General features: G+C 53.3%; 1 protein-coding gene across 1 annotated transcript in view; it reads left to right on the top strand.

The window, feature by feature from the left end:
• The window catches only part of INPP5D (inositol polyphosphate-5-phosphatase D), a 105531-nt gene that overhangs the window by 29805 nt on the left and 57195 nt on the right, over window positions 1–18531 (top strand). Inside the window, exon 3 of the mRNA XM_045559602.1 lies at window positions 17189–17339. Within this exon, the coding sequence (XP_045415558.1) occupies window positions 17189–17339 (151 nt within the window). The remainder of the gene's footprint in view (window positions 1–17188; window positions 17340–18531) is intronic.

The following is an 18531-nucleotide window of genomic DNA, read 5'->3' as shown; positions in this document are numbered from 1 at the left end:
TTGGGGGCCAGGGAGATTTTTTTTAATTCATTTTGCACTGGCTGAGACCTGCTGTGCGATGACACAGCACAGAGAGGCGATGGCACTCTTGGTCATCTTGCATCTGGTTTCTGAGGACGTTTCTGCTCTGGAAGGAGGATGCAAATCAGAGACAGGATTGCCAAGTAGGTGGGAGCTGGTAAGTCTAGCCAGGTGGTCAGTGACAGGGTCTTGTACGCCTACCCAATCCACTGTGGGGTTCCCCTTTGGTGAGGTTGGATGCTGGGTGAGTGATCGGGGCCAGACACCAGGACACTCTCAGCCCTCACCTCGTGCATCTCCAGACAGTTCTGAGCATCTTAAATAGGGCAGCAGGTTGTCTCCTGGTGACCTCCAATCCTGGATCCCAGTTCTACCTCTTGGGAGACACACGGAGTCTGTGATCTGCATCCAGTGCAACAAATGATCCAATTTGTGAGGCAAGCAAACCCATGCTGGCCTCCTACTATGAAAATAAAGTGGGAGAAACAGGTGTACCTGACTTGCTTTGCTCCCAGTGAGCTTCTGTGGGTGCTGGGATCACGACTTGCTTTGCCTGTTCTCACAAACCAGGACTCTAGTAAGCTGGTCTAGACTCTCGCTTGGGGTGGACGTGAAGCGCACTCAATGTCAACTGCAGAACAGTCCATCTTACCTGCTGTGACAATCACCCCCTGCCTTCCGCCGGGTGTCCTGGTCCAGCCTCTTGGCTTCCGCCCAGCTCCTCAGCACGCTACGGTCGAGCTCTCTCCCCCAGAGCTCTCTCCCTTGCTGGGATGAGGCTTGGATTTTGTAGAAGCAGGTGTAATTACAGTCCCTTTTCAAACTTGGGCTTTGGTCACATGATGTAGGGGCCCCTTCATCAGTTCCTCGGAGCAGCAGGGCTCTTTGTGCAGTGACTTTCGGTTCCTCTGCAGGCATGAGGTTGACCCTGGGTGCCTGTCTGTTCCTGTACACCCCAGGGGCCTACGAGAGCAATCCCGGGGAGCTAGAGGACTCACATTTGTCACCACAGCTTGCCAAGCAGAACACTTTGTTACCATCCCTTTCCGGCATCTCTTGACTTCAGACAGTCCCACCTACCCGCCCCAGCAGGCTGGGAGCCTCCTGCTGTGACCCAGCCTTTGCTGTCTTTAAGCGGGGAAAGTGACCTCCTCACTGAACGCAAACGCCCCTCCTCATTCCCGCAATGGATGCTTCACCCTCTTGTGTCAGCCACACTTTTTCCTGATCCAGCCTTGCTTTCTGGAGATGGGGCCATGCAGAAGGAAAGGCAGGTGTCTATAGGAGGCTTGGCCTCTAGGAATTGAGGAAATGATTTTTGCCAAAGTGGTAAATGCCACTGGGCCACATGCAGTGACAAACATCAGACAACCAGTTCTCCAGGGAAGAAAATGAGGCTCTGATTTGCAGGGGTTGCCAATTCCTGTGGTGTAAATACTCTCATCATGGCTCTACCATAGTGGCTGCATCAACAACCAGCCTCTTGGGGTGCCTAGAAAATTGGGATTTGAGCCAGTCGGAGCCAACACCAGCGTCTGCTCAGCCCTGGCGAGGTCTGCCTGCCTCTGGCCCTGTAGATGTCTTTATCAGCAACTCCTGTAGCTCTTTTGCAGTCAGACAGATTGATAATCACTCTGCTTTACTTAGAGCCCTTTAAATCCCCAAACCTTTTTTTATATAAGTTATTTGAATTCAGTTTTGCCTATTACTTGCTGTCACGTTTGGGAAGGATATTTTTTCTACCTGCCCCTTCCTCTTGACCGTGTGATCTTGGGCAAACTTTCCACTCCTCTGAGCTTCAGTTTATTCACCTGAAAAAGGGAGGTGACAACACATTAGCCCAGTCAACATGCAGCAGGCGCTCCGTGATGGTAATGGCTCTTCCTGGCTCAGAGCTGTGCCTGGGCTTGTAGTAGCTCATCCAACCCCTCGGCTGAGTAGGTTTAGGATCCTCGCTCACGGACAAGGAAATTTGCTTAGCCTTAGAGAGTTAAATACCGCATTCCAGATTGCACCAACTAGTGGTAGCGCTAACATTTGAATTCGTGGCTGACATTGTGTTTTTGAAAACTTAGTTGCAAGCATTTAAAAATCTGAGATTTCACCTAAGAGTCTGGATTTTTTGCCTTCTCATGAAAAATTTAAAATTCCGGTAACTTTAAGTATATGTTACCTCACGAGGATATAACTGGTGCTTGGTGGAAGCTGCTCGCTTTGAAGGGGTGCTTCTCCTGTGTGCCCCAGGCCCCATCGCTCCCTAGTGCCTCATGCCCTGCCTGCTTCACTCATGCCAAGCTTCAGGTTTCGTGATTTTCACCACGGACCACACTGCTTGCTAACTGATTGTTATTTCCCCTTGCCCACACCTTCCTCCCCACTTGACCAAAGAAGAGATGGCCGGAGTCACAGAATGCTCTGATAATTAATTCATGTCAAATCACAGAGGCCACAACAGATTTAAGAACTAATCTTTCAGGCCCAGCGTGGTGGCTCACACCTGTAATCCCAGCACTTTGGGAGGCAAGGCAGGAAGATTGCTTAAGCCCAGGACTTTGAGACCAGCCAGAGCAACACAGCGAGACCCTATCTCTACAAAAGTCTTTAAAAATTAGCCGGGCATGGTGGCGCACGCCTGTAGTCCCAGCTACTCAGGAAGCTGAGACAGGAGGATAGCTTCAGCCCAGGAGTTTGAGGTTCCCGTGAGCTATGATGACGCCACTACAGCCACTACATTCTAGATCAGGTGACAGAGCAAGACCCTGTCTCAGGAAAAAAGAACTAATCTTTCACCATCAGGCAACATGATCAAAACCACAGCGCTTTCTCACTGTAAAGCGATATCTTCACAAGCTGTTTTAATTCCTCCTGTCCCCATGTTGCACTTGCATAACCCTCCCTTTCATAGGAAGCCACTCGAGTGGGTGTCTGTTTATTTGAATATGTTCTTACAAAACGTGTGTCGTTGGATATGAGGGCGATCTGGCCGCGACATCTGCCACCCCGTTGATCGCCAGCATTGTTTCGGCTGATCTGGCTGGCTAGGCGGGTGTCCCCATCCTCCCTGACCACTCCACGTGTGTCCCTCCCGAAGCTGCGTGCTCGGTTGCAGAGGATGAACTTTCCCAATGGAGGAGGACCCTTGTTCGGTCAAGGGTATACGAGTAGCTGCGTTCCCCTGCCAGAACCTCCAAACAAGCTCACAAAACATGTATTGTTTTGTATGCATGCATTTTTAATTTACTGAGGTGATATCATAACTCTTGTTCTGTTCTCTACTTTTTCACCGAAGGATCTTTGTAAGATTCCTCCGTGTTGCTGCGTGCACATCGCGTCCTTGCTCTGGCTGCTGCATGGCACCCCGTGTATGCCTGGAGCACACTACCTGTCCACTCTCCCAGGTCCCCTCCAAATCTCTGCTGCACAAACAAACCGGAGGTGGCCCTCCCTGTTGGCGGCCCAGTGTGAGCCCCAGGCCTATGACAGGGTGACATTGCCAGACTGCTCTCCAGAGTGGCTGCGCTGGTCTGCACGCCTGGGATTCTTCGTACAACACAGATGCTGAGGGGAGGGGAGGGCTCTTCGATACACAGTGTCCCTTGGTAAATTAGGTCTTTTGGATGGAGGTCAAGAAGACTTGCCTTGCACCAATGGTACAAGAACACACAGGCAGAGAAATTGGAGAATGGCAGCCTTGAGAGTCCAGGCCCAGAACTTACAGTAAGGGGCCTGAGGCCTGGGTTCAAGTCCTGGCTCTACCACTTACAGAGCAAGTCACCCTGTTTCTTCACCTGTCAAATGGGAAGAATAACAGAAACTTAAGCAAAGTTGTTTGGGTACTCAGAAAACATTCATCCTATTTTTTTTTTTGAGACAGAGTCTCACTCTGTTGCCCGGGCTAGAGTGCTGTGGCGTCAGCCTAGCTCACAGCAACCTCAAACTCCTGAGCTGAAGCGATCCTCCTGCCTCAGCCTCCCGAGTAGCTGGGACTACAGGCACGCGCCACCATGCCCGGCTAATTTTTTCTATATATATTTTTAGTTGGCCAGATAATTTGTTTCTATTTTTAGTAGAGATAGGGTCTCGCTCTTGCTCAGGCTGGTCTCGAACTACTGACCTTGAGCTGTCCTCCCGCCTTGGCCTCCCAGGGTGCTAGGATTACAGGCGTGAGCCACCGCGCCCGGCCAGAAAACATTCATCCTTACACACGTTCATTCTCAACACTGAGGTAAAGACGTGATGCATTTTGTCACCTAGATGCTGGAGCTCTGAGTGTGCCCTGTCTCATTCAGGGTACCCTGTGTCCCCTCTAGCTGGCTCAGGGACTCACAGGGACAGAGGTCCTACTGAAAAGGAGGATTTTGGATTGACTTGGGCAGGCAGAAGGGGAAGTAGGATGTGCGCTGAGGGTGTGCTGGGCCTGGGGCGGGGGACCAGGGAGGATGGCAGTGCTCCTCGTGGACAGTCATGTTTTGGGGAGGAGGCAGAGGGAGAGGGAGCTGAGGGTTTCATGTCTGACCAGCTCCTCCAGAAAGTGTGGGTCCAGATTCTTTGCCGGTGCTGTGGGGCTCAGGTTGAGGACTTGAGGGGGAATCCCTGGATCTGCCGTTCAGGGCAGGCTCGCGATGGACAAGTGCAAGGACTGACTTTCAGAGGTGGCCACCACCTGCCGAGTTCTCCCAGAAGCAGAGCCTGAGCTTGGGCACAAGTAATTCCTTAAAGAAGGGCTCCCGGGAGAAGCCAGTGAGGGCGTGGGGGACACAGCACAGGGAAGGGGGAGAAGCCTGGTGAGATTTGGGGGCTGGCGCCAGGGGGCTGTGGAGTGTAAATTACACCTCGGGGTTTGGCCCACAGGGAGGCAGGCCGCTGGGCTTGTGCACGTACACCCCAGCACCCAGCTCTACCCAGCTCTCTTGGGTGGAGACGGGGAGCATAGGCCCCCAGGTTTCTCCCGGATCTTCGCGTGAATGAGGTGGCTCCAGTGCCCACGGGCAATCGTCTGAGGCAGCAGGTTTGAGTCTTCAGCAAAAAAGCCCCAGAGGTAGAGCTGGTTAAGGGGTCCCGGGGGAACTGGTAGGACACCAAGCGTATTCCATGCAAGGACCCGCTGTGGTATTAGCACCAGTCCTTTGCACATGCTGCTCCCTCTGCCTGACATGCTGTTCCCTGTCTCTGTGCCTGCCCAGCTCCTGCCCACCCTCTGCACCTCGGCTTGTGTGCTGCATCTCGGCTTGCGTGCTGCTTCTCTGGTGAACGCTTTCCTGATCCAGCAGGCTAAGTCCCCCTGTGCCACCCCGCCAAGGCACTGTCTTCTCCACACAAGCTTCTGCACCCTGTCATCGTCTCCTTAATTGTTTAGGGTTCCATGTCTTGTTTCTCCACTGGACTCTGGACAAGGCCTGGGGCTGTGCTGGTCCCGCTGGGGCTCCGGTGGGGCGCATGGTGGGAAGTTAACAAATGCACGCAGGCCACCACTGGCTCGCCGAGCTGTGGCTCAGCTTGGCTCCAGCCCTGCTCAGGGCAGCAGGGGGGCCTGTGGGCTGGTCCTGGCTAGTAGTATCAGTGGCCAGAGGCTGCAGTAGGACAGGCCACCAGGGAGTGGAAGGCGGTGGGCAGCTCTGGGGGCCACAGTGGGCTCCCTCTCGCTGCAGAGATGGTGGGGCCCAGAGCCGCCTGAAGGCCTGTGTAGGGGATGAGAGGAAAGGATGGTGGCCTCTGGGAGGCTGGAGAGCAGTCATGGTAGGAATGAGCATGGGGAACTTGAAAATTTGTCCCTCGTGGCAGGTCCTGGTGACAAAACAAGTTGTGTGTCATTGGACAAATTACCTAATCTCTCATAGCCTCACCTTCTTCATGGGTAAATGGAGATAATTATGTCTTGAAGATTCAATAAGGGAAAGACCCTGGGGCTGGGTGTGGTGGCTCACACGTGTAATCCTAGCACTCTGGGAGGCCAAGGCAGGATTGCTTAAGGCCAGGAGTTCGAGACCAGCCTGAGCAACAGCAAAACCCTGTCTCTACAAAAAATAGAAAAATTATCCAGGGCGGTGGTGCACACCTGTAGTCCCAGCTACTCGGGAGGTTGAGGCAGGAGGATTGCTTGAGCACAGCAGTCTGAGGTTGCAGTGAGCTATGATGAAGCCACTGCATTCAAGCCCGAGTAACAGAGCAAGACCCTGTCTCAAAAAAAAAAAAAAAAAAAAAAGAGGCAGACCCTGGGGGACAGTTCATTCTTTCCATCATACTTGTATTTGTCAGTGTTTGCTGCCTAACAGACAGCCTCAAAAATCTGAGCACTTACAACAGCAAACATTGCTTTTCCACTCTTGGGTCTGCAGGTCGGCTGTGGCTGGCTGGTCTAGCCGGGCTCTCCAGGACACAGCTGGCCCAGGCTGGACTCCAGGTCTCTGGCCAGGTCCAGGTCTGCTCCCCATGTCTTCATTCTTGGGCCAGGCTGAGGGCTGGAGGATCCTTGGGGTAGCTCTTTTCATGGCAGATCACGGAGGCCCAGGAGGGACAAGCAGAAACCCACTGTGCCCTTTGAGCCCTCCACTCAGAACTGGTCCTTTTACCCACATTGCCCTGTCCTCAGGAAGTCACATGGCCAAGCCCAACATCAGGGGGTGTGCCAAAGAAGGGCAAGATGCTAGAAGGCCCATGGCGAAGGGCATGGATGCAAAATCCTACAGCAGGGAAGGTCTATTCTGCCACAGCCCTCTTCCACGTCCTCTGGGCTTCTGTGCACATGGGCTCTTAGAGAAAGCATGGAACGTTTTCCATAGTTAACTGACAACCTCACTGTGATACCGGGTATGAGGCATGGTTTATAGTTGTCAGCTGTGACCCTAGTAACCAAGGAACCATCAAGTCCTGGGCGCTTCACTGTGGTCTTGAAGTCCCCAGATAAGGGTTTCACCATCTAAACACCCAGACCACGTGCTGACAGAAAGCATTGTCACCCCTGCCTCCTTGCTCCGAGTGTGGTGACACCCGCGGAGTTCTCAGGCGATGCATCTCAGAGCTGCCATTGCAGTGGCAGCCGTGCATTCCCAGCCTGCAGCCCGCAGCTGGGAGGGGTGCGGAGCCTTTCCTGAGCTGTTCAAGTCTTCGAGCGAAGCGTGGACTCGCTCCCGAGGCAGATACTGGAGAGTGAAGAGCAGAGACTTGGGTCCTGATGGGGGACCCCAGCTCGAGGGAGATGAAGCCAGGCAAGCCTAAGCAAACGCCTGGGTCTGAGAGCTGACCTGACACCTGGGCCTCAGTGGATGCTCTGTGGGTGGGTGGGTGCGGGCCCAGCCTGGGGAGGACTGAGAAGTGGAGTAGGGGACATTGTGCGCCCAAAGAAGGAGCTGACGGCTGAAGTTCCAGGCACGGTCTGAGAAACAGGGGCATCAGCTCTGAGATTCAGGGAAGGGGTGGGCTTAGAAGCAAGCACAGAGATGCCTGGGTGGTGGGACATAGCCCACGCCAGGTCGTGCCAGGAGGTCTGCCCAAGTGAGGTGAGAGAAACGCTGGAGATGGAAATGGGGGCTGGCTGGAACAGGGGAGTTGAGAGAAGACAGAGCCCACCCCACTCAGTGGCAGGCCCGCCAGTCCTGGGCTGCAAGGACGGTGGGTGGAGGCAGGGTGTGCAGCCTGGTGCTCGCCGGGTGCTGGGGAAGAGGAGGTGTCTGGGAGCCATGCTGTCCCACGGGCTGCAGTGGGACAGGGCAGGCCACACCTGGTGTCCACTTTCCTGCCCCTAAGCATCTGCCTCCTCCCCAGAGCGGCCGTGTCACTCCCTTCCGCACACAGGGACTCTAATCCAGCCTGGCGTTGGTTTTCTTTCTTTTTAAGTCCCCAGACAGTGGTTTGGGACCCTGCCATGGGGCAGGCCAGCGGAGGCAGGGCCATGCCCAGAGACAGCGAGTGCCAGCCTCCCTGCCCCACCACGCGTGGGTCCCCACCCACCAGCTCCCACCCCTTGTCTCATCTTGAAACAACGTCCCCCCGGGTGCTGCTCTCCTGCCATTTCTGACCACCCAGGCAAGCTGCTTGACTTCTCCGAGACTCAGTTTCCTCACCTGCCAGCTGCAATATTAGATAAAATACAAATCAGGTACCACGTGTGAGCACACCTGGCCCAGCCCGCCCACACCTGGTGCCTAAGCCACAGCCATCTCTCCCTCCCCCCTCACTCGTTGCTCACCAGAGATTCATTCTCCACTGGGGGGTCCCCAACCGGAGAGAGCCAAGGAGGTCCCAGGAGACCCTCAGAGGGACTCTCTCCCCTACCTCTGGCACAAGACATACAGCAGAAAATTGTGTCCCTGCCACCATGAACCTACCTTCTCTCCCGAGTGGCTGATACGTGTTCCAAAGCGAGAGCTGAGGAGACCATAGAGAAGAGCCCCTCCCGGACGTGGAGAGGCCACTTGCTCCACCCACGTCCCTCCCTGCCGTCCCCTCCGGCAAGCGCCAGTCACAGCTCACAGCGTTCCCAGCCTCCCTAACCCACAAAACCAGGACTGCCAGAAAATTCCCAGGAATAGTTCTGCGACATCTTCAAAGACACTGTTCCCTCCTCCTTTGTTAGCTCCTGCTGTGCAGTCTCTGACAGGCAAGACCACTGCGGACATTTCCACTGCCTCCTTGTACCACAGGAACACCAAGGTCCCTGTCCCAGCACAGGACTATGTGCCAGTTGCCAAAGCCACTGGTTGCTGGGCTGTGTGTGGCAGAGAGCGGATGGCCTCCTGCCCAGCACTGGGCCTCCGTTTGTGCCCGGAGACCCACAAAACCTGCCCCCAAGAGCCTACACCGTCAGTCTGCGTCTGTCGTTCGTTCAGTTGCCCCAGAAGCTAAATCAAGACCGTGGGTGGAGGGAGAGAACAGTGGCCATGTCCAGGCCTACTCCCTGCCCTTCCTCGCCCAGCCAGACGGTCTCCCTCCTGGTCACAAAACAAGAACTGCCTTGCACATGGGTGGGTGGGACCTCTGCAGGGTCCAGCCGGGCTCACCATGACACCGGCTGTGGGCTGCTGCCCGGGCCTCACTTCCATTGTCTGATGCTGCGCAGCTCCGACGCTCTGTGATGGATTTTTTTTATTATCGATGTGTTAGTATTATTACGATTATCTGAGCATCGTAGATGTTTCCAGGGTAGCTTTTGTATAGAAACCTTTAGAAGTATATAGACTAGGAATGTTTCTGTACAATTGAAAAAAATCTGACCCTTTTGGACAGGATGCTTTCTAACTCTCCTCCCCTGTGCGTGTGTGTGCGTGTGTGTGCATGCGTGCATGTGTGTGTGTGCGTGTGTGCACATGCGTGTGTGCATGTGCGTGTGCATGTGCATGTGTGCATGCATGTGCATGCACGTGTGTGCGCGTGTGCACGTGTGTGCATGTGTGCATGTGCATGCGTGTGTGCGTGTGCATGTGTGTGCACATGTGTGTGTGCGTGTGTGTGCGTGCATGTGTGTGTGCATGTGCATGCATGTGTGTGCATGCGCACGCACACACTAAATGAGCTGGGTTACTTAAGCTGATTTTTTTAAAAACTTTTTTTATTACGGCGTCAAGCTTAAACAAGTGTTTACATGTAACCACCATTCAGATAAAACATAAACCATTTCCAGCCTGATTGTCTTTTTTCAAAAACATTTCATTTTGAAAATAATTTGACTTAAGTAAAGTTTCAAGAATAGTACAAAGAATACCTGTATACCCTTCACTTTCCCCAATTAATGTTTCCGCATACTAAGTTTATCTCTCTCTCATATTACTATTACTATTATTATTATTGTTCTGAATTATTGGAGAGTAAGTTGCTGACGATGCTCCATGATCTCTAAATATTTCCATGTCTTTCCTAAATGATAAGGACTCTCCCACATAACCACATTCAGCCATCAAACCAGGAAACTAACACTGATAAATACACCATCTAATTCATAGACCCCCGTTCAAATTTCTCCGGTAGTCTTAATAGTAATGTATAAATATGTTATTTACATGTTTGTGTAAATTATATATAATTTTTATATATATGTATGTATTTCCCCCTCTGGACCAAGGTTCAATCCAAGCTTGTGTGTTTCATGAGCCCGGATTGAGCCTTGTCACATCCCATCAGTGTCCTTTAGCTGGGCACAGTTCCTTGTCTATCATGACCTTGGCACTGTTGAAGAGAACAGGCTAAGGATTTTGTAGACCGTCCCTTGATTGGCGTTTTCAGGTGTTTCCCCTCGCCTGGGCCCAGGTGCTGCATTTTCGGCAGACGGCACGGAAGCCGGGCTGGGGCCTTCTCTGTGCACCGTGTCCTGCCCCTGCCGAAGGTAACGTCGAGCACTCGGTTAAAGCGGTGTCTGCCAGGTTTCCTCTTTGCAAAATTACTATTTTTCTCTTTAAAATTAATAACTGTTATGTGGGAAGACACTCTGAGTCTATCTAAATATCCTGTTCTTCCTCAAACGCTCACCCACCAGGTTTTAACATCTATGGATGATTCTCACCCAAATCAATTACTACGGTGATGGTTGCCAGCGGCGACTATTTCCGTCATTCCTTCGACAGTGATCAGCGGGCTTCTGTGGGAGGAGCTTTCCCTTCTCATTCATTCATGTCAGGATAGACTCACGGATTCCTATTTTATTCAATGATTATAATTATTCGTATTATTCATTCTGATATTTAAATTGTGCTAGATGCTCCTTTCAACTGTCCTTTCAGTGGTGTCTGTATCCTTGGAACAAATTCCCATCATTTTTGAGCATTTCCTTACCTTCTGGGGCAACAGATGTCCCAGGCCCCACCACACCTCCCCAGCCCTCAATGCTAGGGCTGCCGGACTCAGCCATTTCTCAAGGAGCCCTGGTTCCTTGCAGCAGAGAATGGTACTTAGCAGCCAAGATCCACGCGGCAGGTGTGCTCATTGCTGCTAGAGAGCTGTCGGCCCTCTGAGCGGACAGCTGGGAGGGTACTCATCGACACACCCACATTGACCTTACATAGTAAAATCCTGAGTTCACGCTGGCACTTGCCATTCTAACCCAGCACTGCAGAGCACTTGGCCTTCCTCCTTTCCGTATCTGCAGCCTTTTTCTCTCACTGTGAGAAGCATGGCACCCTTTTCTCCATATGTTTGATAATTTGCTTGTTTTATGTTTATAGCATATCTAATCCCTGCTGTCCCCTACTCCGTTGTTCCCTGACCAACCCCACCACCTCCTTGGCCCTTGCTGTGCAGGCCCCTAAGGCCTGGCCGAGGCCTCAGCCTGGCAGTACCCTCAGCCCCACCGGCTCTGCATCCTCCTGTGTGCTGCCCCCCGCCCTGGCCCCAGCCCAGGATCCTGCTGGCCCTGGATGCATCAGAGGAAGGGAAAGAAAGGGAACAAATTGAATGTTTCAAAGAAAACAGAAGAGAAGGGAAGGAAAGGAAAGAGGAAGAGAGGATTGTCTGTCAGGGAGGCACAGACAGGGTCTGTTCCAGGCCATACAGCTGAGGGACTTCTGGGTCTCAAGTAGGCCTCCTCTCGCCCTCCCCCCCACTCACTTTCCCCTCTCATTAAATGGTGTTGAAGTCACCCCAGTGCCTGAAGCCAGAGAAGGGGGAGTACCCTCCCTTGCTCCCTCCGCTAACCACCCTCCTTGATGGGGCGGATCCAGTCCCGGCTCCGACCTGTGTCTCTGCCTCCATGGCCCCTAGTTCAAGACTGGAGGGGGCTGCTGCCCCCCAGCTTCCCACCTGCCCCACACCACAGCCAAGGTGGTATTTTTAAAATGTAAATCTGATCACATCATCCCCATACACTAGCCTTTAAATGCTTTCAGTGGCTCTAAATCACTCTGAGAACAAAATCCAAACTCTGCCAGGGCCCAAAAGGCCCAAGAGACTGTGATCTGGTCTCCCTTCCTCTCCCCCTGCTTCCCCCACGTTGGGGTCTGCTATTCCCAGGAAGAGGTTCGGGGAGAGGAGGTGGGTGGAGAGTGGGAACAGTACTGAGGGCAGAAGGGAAATAGAAAAAAGCATTTGGGGGGTGTCCCCCCCCCCACCGTGAGAGCCAAGCGGGGCACAATGTCCAGCCCCTGCCTGTGCTCAGCTGGCTCCGTGCAGCAGGACCTTAGGGAGGGACTTCCCGGTGCCCACAGTCCTGCTCTGCTCCCTTCACGGGCTTCCTCCTCTGTGCCCAGACCAATTTCAGTTCCCCATTTAGAGACAGCAGACAGTGCTCAAGTTAAAATTACCCCCTGGGAGACTTCAGCCTGTCTGGCACCCCCCTCTGTGTCCCCCTTCCCCCTGGAGGGTGCTGGACAGTTATAGCCCAAGAACTGTTTCTGGAAGCGCATTTCTCAGAATGCACAGCCCTGAGCCTCCAGCAGTCTGGACATCAGCTGTCCTTTGTTTTAAAGACCCTGGCACCCTTCTCTTCCTGAAGCCTGGGGCCAGAGGTAGCCCCTCTCCCCTGCTCTGTACCTTTCCCGGGTACCACTTTCTGGGTGATCCCCTGTGTCAAGGAGTCAGATAGAGGCGAAGCTTCCTCTCCCTGCAAAACCCAGCTTGGCAGTCCATCTCCGTTTCCTTCTACATCTTTCCACCTGGGATGTCCGTTTGCTGCAATGTGTACATCTCTCACAACAGTGGTGGGGGCTGTCATGTTTCCAGCCAGCCTCCCCTGCAAGACTTGGTGGAGTACGAGGTGAGGCCAAACAGGGTCCCTTTCCTTCAGGGACTTGCAAGCTCGCAGGGCAGGCGGGCACAGAAACCAGAGCACGAGGCAGAGCGAGCTGTTGGTTCTGAGCTGGGCTTGGTGGGGAGCTGTCTGCAGAGGCTTCGTGAAAATGATCTTGCTGGAAATCACCCAGAGCTTTCCATAGCCCTAGAGATTTTAATGGGAGGCAGGAGAAGAGCTAGGTATTTTGTTTCATAATCTGAACTAACCCCTACCACGTTTTTCCTGCCTGACTTTTGGCGGTGAACATGGGTTCATGTCCATTCTGTTCACCCAGTAACCCCGGAAGGGAGGGCTGCTCTGAGCCTGGAATGTCTTCAGTTAACAAACCTGTTTCAAGGAGGGAGTGTTGCTCTTTGTTTTTTTCAAAATCAAGCTGTCTGTTATGTGCTAGCCACCTGCTGAGGAGAAGGCTCTCATTCCTGGGGAGTGGGAGCTGCCACCGAGCAGAAACGCCCCCATCCGTGGGCATCAGCGGGGAGCGCCAGGCACCGCGGGGGACCGCGTTAGCAGCACGAGGCTGACTTGGGCCTTCGGGGCTTCCTTCTGCATTTCAAAATGACTTGACGAATCTTTTCAGGAAGGCAGTCACTGCAGAATGAGGAACGAAGTCTGGTGGCCTGGACCATTAGGAACCGAGGGCAGCCTTGTCCTTGGTCGGAAGTGTGGCTGGTGCTGTGCCCAGCGTCCCACGCAGACACACGGGCACTTGCTTCCTCAGGTGCTGAGCATCTTCTGTTTGCCCCCAGATTCACTCCTCCCTGCTCAAAGGGAGCCACTGCCAGGTGCCAGGAGGGTGGGAGGAGGGGGCGGGGCACCAGATCTACTACCCTGGCCCCTCCCAGGGAGTTTCCAGCACCCTCACCTGGGATCTTCCTAGGGTGGTAACTGTCCCCCACCATGGCTAGCTCTAGGGGGGCTGTACCACTTCTTATTGGCATGCCTACGCCCTGTCCACTGAATTCTCCCCAGATTCCCCAGTTTAATGTAACATCTGCTTCCATCATGGCTAATTTGTCCACATTTTAGCTTTTAAAATTGTTGAAAAGGCACCACCTTTGGTGGATACACTCGGGGGTGGGGGAGGGGGAAGCTCCCCTGCTACTGGCTCCCCACTGGTCCTCTGCACCCCCAGTCCCAGACCCACAGAAGGTCCTCGCTGCCCATCTCCCCTCCTGGCTCCAGCTCTTGGCTGTCATCCTGACCCCAACGCAGCAAACCCGTAGAACCACTAGTCGCTTATCTGATTGCCTGGCCCTGCAGCACAACCTGAGGATACAGCAGTAGGAAGCAGACCTGGCTCCCACTGTGGGGCACATGGTCAGGCAGAGATGGACTTGACCTGCTTGGGCAGGGACCCCAGCCCTATCCCTGCAGGACCCTGCTGCTCCTGCTGGCCCGTGGTCAGGACCCTGCCACCAGGAGGCCCTGCTCCCGACTCCTGGCTTTGACTCGGTGGGGTTTGTTAAGTCACACCCTGGTACAGCTTTGAGCAGACCCGCCCCTCACTGGCCACACTGCCCTGCCCTCCTGGCCCTCCTGGCCACCTCGCTTCCAGGCCCAGCTTTGGAGGAAGATGCCGTGGGTGGGCTGCCCCCTCGGCTGTACACACGGGGGCTCCAGGCACACTGCTCTCCCGCCCCAGGCTGGGCCAGCTGAGTAGCTACTGTGGTCCCTGTCTTGGCTCTGACCCTGTCTCTTCCTGTTCCTGTTCTTGAATGTGCTTTGAGCATAAGTTCTCAAAAGAGTCTCTGTTAACCCTGTCAACCTTAGAAAGACTTATGAGGACACCCTCTCAAAACAGTTCCTCCAGGGAGACCCTAACTCAGCCTGGCTGGTGCTTCAGCCTTCCCTGTTTCCTCTGTGTGCTGCCTATGGGGACAGGCGGCTTCCAGCTGGCCCACGTGTGCAAAGGAGGGGTCTTTGCTTCAGTTGGGACCTGCACCTGCAGATCTGCTCCCTGCAGAAGGGCCCGACGCTCTTCCCAGAGGTTTTCCCTGTCAGTGTGGGGAGGTGAAGGAAGGCCTCCCCCCGCCAGCACCCCTGCCAGTGGCCGCCATGAAACTGCCCATCTGTCCACCGTCCTCGACGTTTGGACTCAACCCTGCATCATCCACCTTCCTGGGAGCCTGGGCCGCCAGCAGCCTAGGCCTGCTAGACCCTGGCTCCCTGGCCTCTGCGAATGGTCGTTTGTACCACAAACAGCGCCCAGCACCCGCCGGTGGCTTCCAGCTCCTCCTGCCCGAAGGGATCCCTTCTAGGTTGCCTGTTCCTCTGCTTGCCCAGGACACAACATGTTTCACCAATTTTAAGATGTTTATTTTTTTGGATTTAACATCTCTGGAATCAAATATTTCTACAGTCAATGGTGTAGCATAGTCTAAGCTTCAGCTTTTTGGTAGTACATAAAATAACACTTCTTAGCATCAGTGGATTTTAAATTCCAAGTCTCGTGTGCTTGCTCAAACACGCGTCCCTCAGACATCCTCCAGCTGAGAGTCCTTTCCAGGCTCAGGCACGAGTCATTCCCCTTTGACTTTCCAGGATGCTTTCATAGCCCTGCTCCATACTCCTGATGGCTCGTCATCTGTTAGCTGGAAATCCTTTGACAGGACGGCACTTTTCACGACTGCTTTCACTGAATCAGGTTCAGAGATCTCGCATGGCGTCAAATTATTTTTGTCATTCTGTTCGCTTTTTGTTTTGAACCTATTCAAGTTACTTTTTAGAAGGCCTGGCTGCCACTATTCAGATATTTCTTGTTCAACAATGCTTGAAAGAGACTGCTTAACATGGGGCTTTGTGAAAACAAGGGAAATGTATTGAAAAGAATTAAATACCCCTTTTGTTAAACTCTCTATAAATTTACTAAATAGCTTAAGCCACACGCACAGACAACACACATCCCCCCATCCCCAGAATTATACGTGCGTGGTGCAGATGCACACACGAAGACACGTGGAAAGAGAAAGAGAGAGACAGGGACAGGGAGAGATGGAGAGACAGAGAGACCCCAAGTGGACAGCCCTGAATCGCAGGTAGGTAGATGATAGAGGTGCGTGCATCCTTGCTATAACTTGGAGTTAACCACCCGGGAACAAGGGCTCAGGGAAAGATCTGAGTCCTAATTCTGTTCCCTGTTGTCTGAGTCTATCTCATTCTGGATCATCTCGCCTCAACTGCATTCCCACTTACCCATAATCCTGCAGACTTTCAAGCCAGGTCATCCCCAGCCTCCCAAGTGAATCCCAACCAACAGGCAGCAATAGCATCTGACGTGGAGGCAGGTGGGCCAGGACCGGGTGCAGCCACACTCAGCCCAGACACCCCCCCCCCCCCCCCCCCCCCCCCCCCCCGCTCACCAGCTGTGTGGGCTTTCCAAACCCCTTCCTATTTTCCTATTGGCTCCTTTCCCACCTGCGATAGGTCCCGTTCCCTGCAGAAAGAAGGCAGCCGGCAGCCTCTGGGGAAACAGTTGGACCCTGACCTCCAACTCCCAAGATGGTGCCTTTTCAACTACTTTTAAAATTACATGAAGTCACTGACATGATGGTTGTTACGCAGACAGGGTGAACCACAGGCATTGAGCAGCTGGGACCAGGGTGCTATGCTCCTTCGAGGTCAGGGAGCTCCTACCCACAGGGTGCCTGTTTGGTATTCATTCCTTTACCCACCAACAGCCCAAACCCTCTCTCCTCCCTTCCAGCTGCCCCTGAGGGTGGGGCTTCAGTGAGGGGAGGGGAGGTGGCTGCTGGGGACGCCTGGAATTTCCTGCAGGAGCCAGGGGACTGGGCCCCAGGGCATTTGAATAGCTGAGCAGAATTACCCACAAGCTACCCTGTTATCAGCAACTGAGATATAAACCAGTGAAGATTTCTGTGCTGCCTAGATCATTTTCTGAGCTTTGATGAAACAATTATAACAAATGACAAAAAAAATAAATAAAAGCAAAGCAATTCTAGCATAGGTTTTTTTGCCCTGTGTTTAAAAATAAAAAAGATCTTTGTGGGGGAAAAAATAAAAATAACTCCCCCCACCACACATACACACAAAGTCTAGAAAAAACATTCTAAATGATAGAAAACAAGTCTCTCAGGGTCATGGGACTACAGGTGATTTCTTATTTTTAAAGAAATATGCATTTTCTAATTTTCCCACAATAAAAACGTACTATTTGTGTCACAAAATACTTTTAAAAATAAAAGGTTTTTTTTTTAACTAAAAATAAAAGATCTTCAAAACTACTGTGTGCCTTTTGCAGAAGGGCTCTTGGGAGCCCCGGTGACAGGATGACAGGATGTGAGGGCGTGGGCGTGGGGGCCACACACCCCGAGCCAGCGCCGGAGGCTTTTCCTGGATCGCGGTTACTCTCCCATGGTCTCTGCTGCAGATGGCCTTTGCGGTGGGTGACGTCCCGGTCAGCTAAAATGTGCTTCTGTTTGGGTGTTCCGTCCTCAGGCGTCCGAAGGCGTGCCGGTGAAGTTCTTCACCAAGCTAGACCAGCTCATCGAGTTTTACAAGAAGGAAAACATGGGGCTGGTGACCCACCTGCAATACCCTGTGCCGCTGGAGGAGGAGGACACAGGCGATGACCCTGAGGAGGACACAGGTAGGGATGGGGACCTGCCCCCCAGGCTCCATGAGTGCTCACGCTGGCGTCCGAGGGCGGCAGTGGCCCGGTGGTTAAGGGCGGGAGGACGTGGGCTAGAACTCAGCTGTGTGACCTTGAGGAAGTCATTTAAACTCTCTGAACCACATACTTCTCTTTAAAGAGACAATAAAAATAGTGTCTACCTCTGGGGTGTCACGGGATCCAAGGAGTCAATGAGTGTAGTGCCCTGAGCTTGGTATGCAGTAAGCGCTCGATAAAGGCCGTTGCCGCCATTATCATCATTGGAACCAGCTGAGTTTCCCTGTGGGGAGAACGAAGGATGAGAAACGTGTTTCTTTATATCATCATTAAAAGGGGGGAGAAGTACAGCCCCTAAAATAGGTTGAAAAAAATGCACTGTCCCTGAACAGTATGTGAGACTCAGGCCTGCCCTTTACAGCGGAGGACAAGGCCAGCGGAGCCAGAGTCAGACAAAGCCGTGCAGGGAAGATGCCCACCTGGGGCGCCCCTCTTTTCCCCTCCAAGGTTTACTTCCTGAAAGAAAACCCCCAGATATCTATTTTTTTTTTTTTGGGACGGCGTCTTACTCTGTTGCCTGGGCTAGAATGCAGTGGCGCAATCACAGCTCAACACAGCCTCAAACTCCTGAGCTCAAGCGATCCTCCTGCCTCAGCCTCCTGAGTAGCTGGGACTGCAGGCGCACGGCTAAGTTTTCTTCTTTTAGCAGAGATGGGATCTCACTCTTGATTAGGCTGGTCTGGAACTCCTGAGCTCAAGTGATCTCCCGCCTCAGCCTCCCAGAGTGCTAGGATTACAGGTGTGAGCCACCAGCACGCCCCGCCCGAGATACCTAATTGAGCTCAGCTGGTCAGGGTTCTGCCTAAATCCCAGCGTCTGGAGACCATCATGTCCTGCAGGCTGTCCCCCAAGGGAGGAGAGATTAGACCAGAGACCTGGGATCCCAGCCTGCCTCCCACCTGTCCCCAGGAGTCACGTATGTGCTCGGAGTCCTTGTTCTCCCTGTCCCTTGAGCTGGCCTGTGGGCCACTGGCACCCTCACCTCTTCCCAGCCCCCTGGATCCCCTGTTCATGGTTGTGAGGCTCATCCTTTCCTAAAGGACCCCAGCTCCGTGGAGGCTGAGAGGGTTCCCCGGCAGGCCCTGTCCCTTCTCGCCTCCCTGGTCCAAGT

The sequence above is a fragment of the Lemur catta genome, chromosome 8 (assembly GCF_020740605.2).
Source record: "Lemur catta isolate mLemCat1 chromosome 8, mLemCat1.pri, whole genome shotgun sequence".
Lineage (NCBI taxonomy): Eukaryota > Metazoa > Chordata > Mammalia > Primates > Lemuridae > Lemur > Lemur catta.
This window is presented reverse-complemented; position numbering and strand designations above follow the sequence as displayed.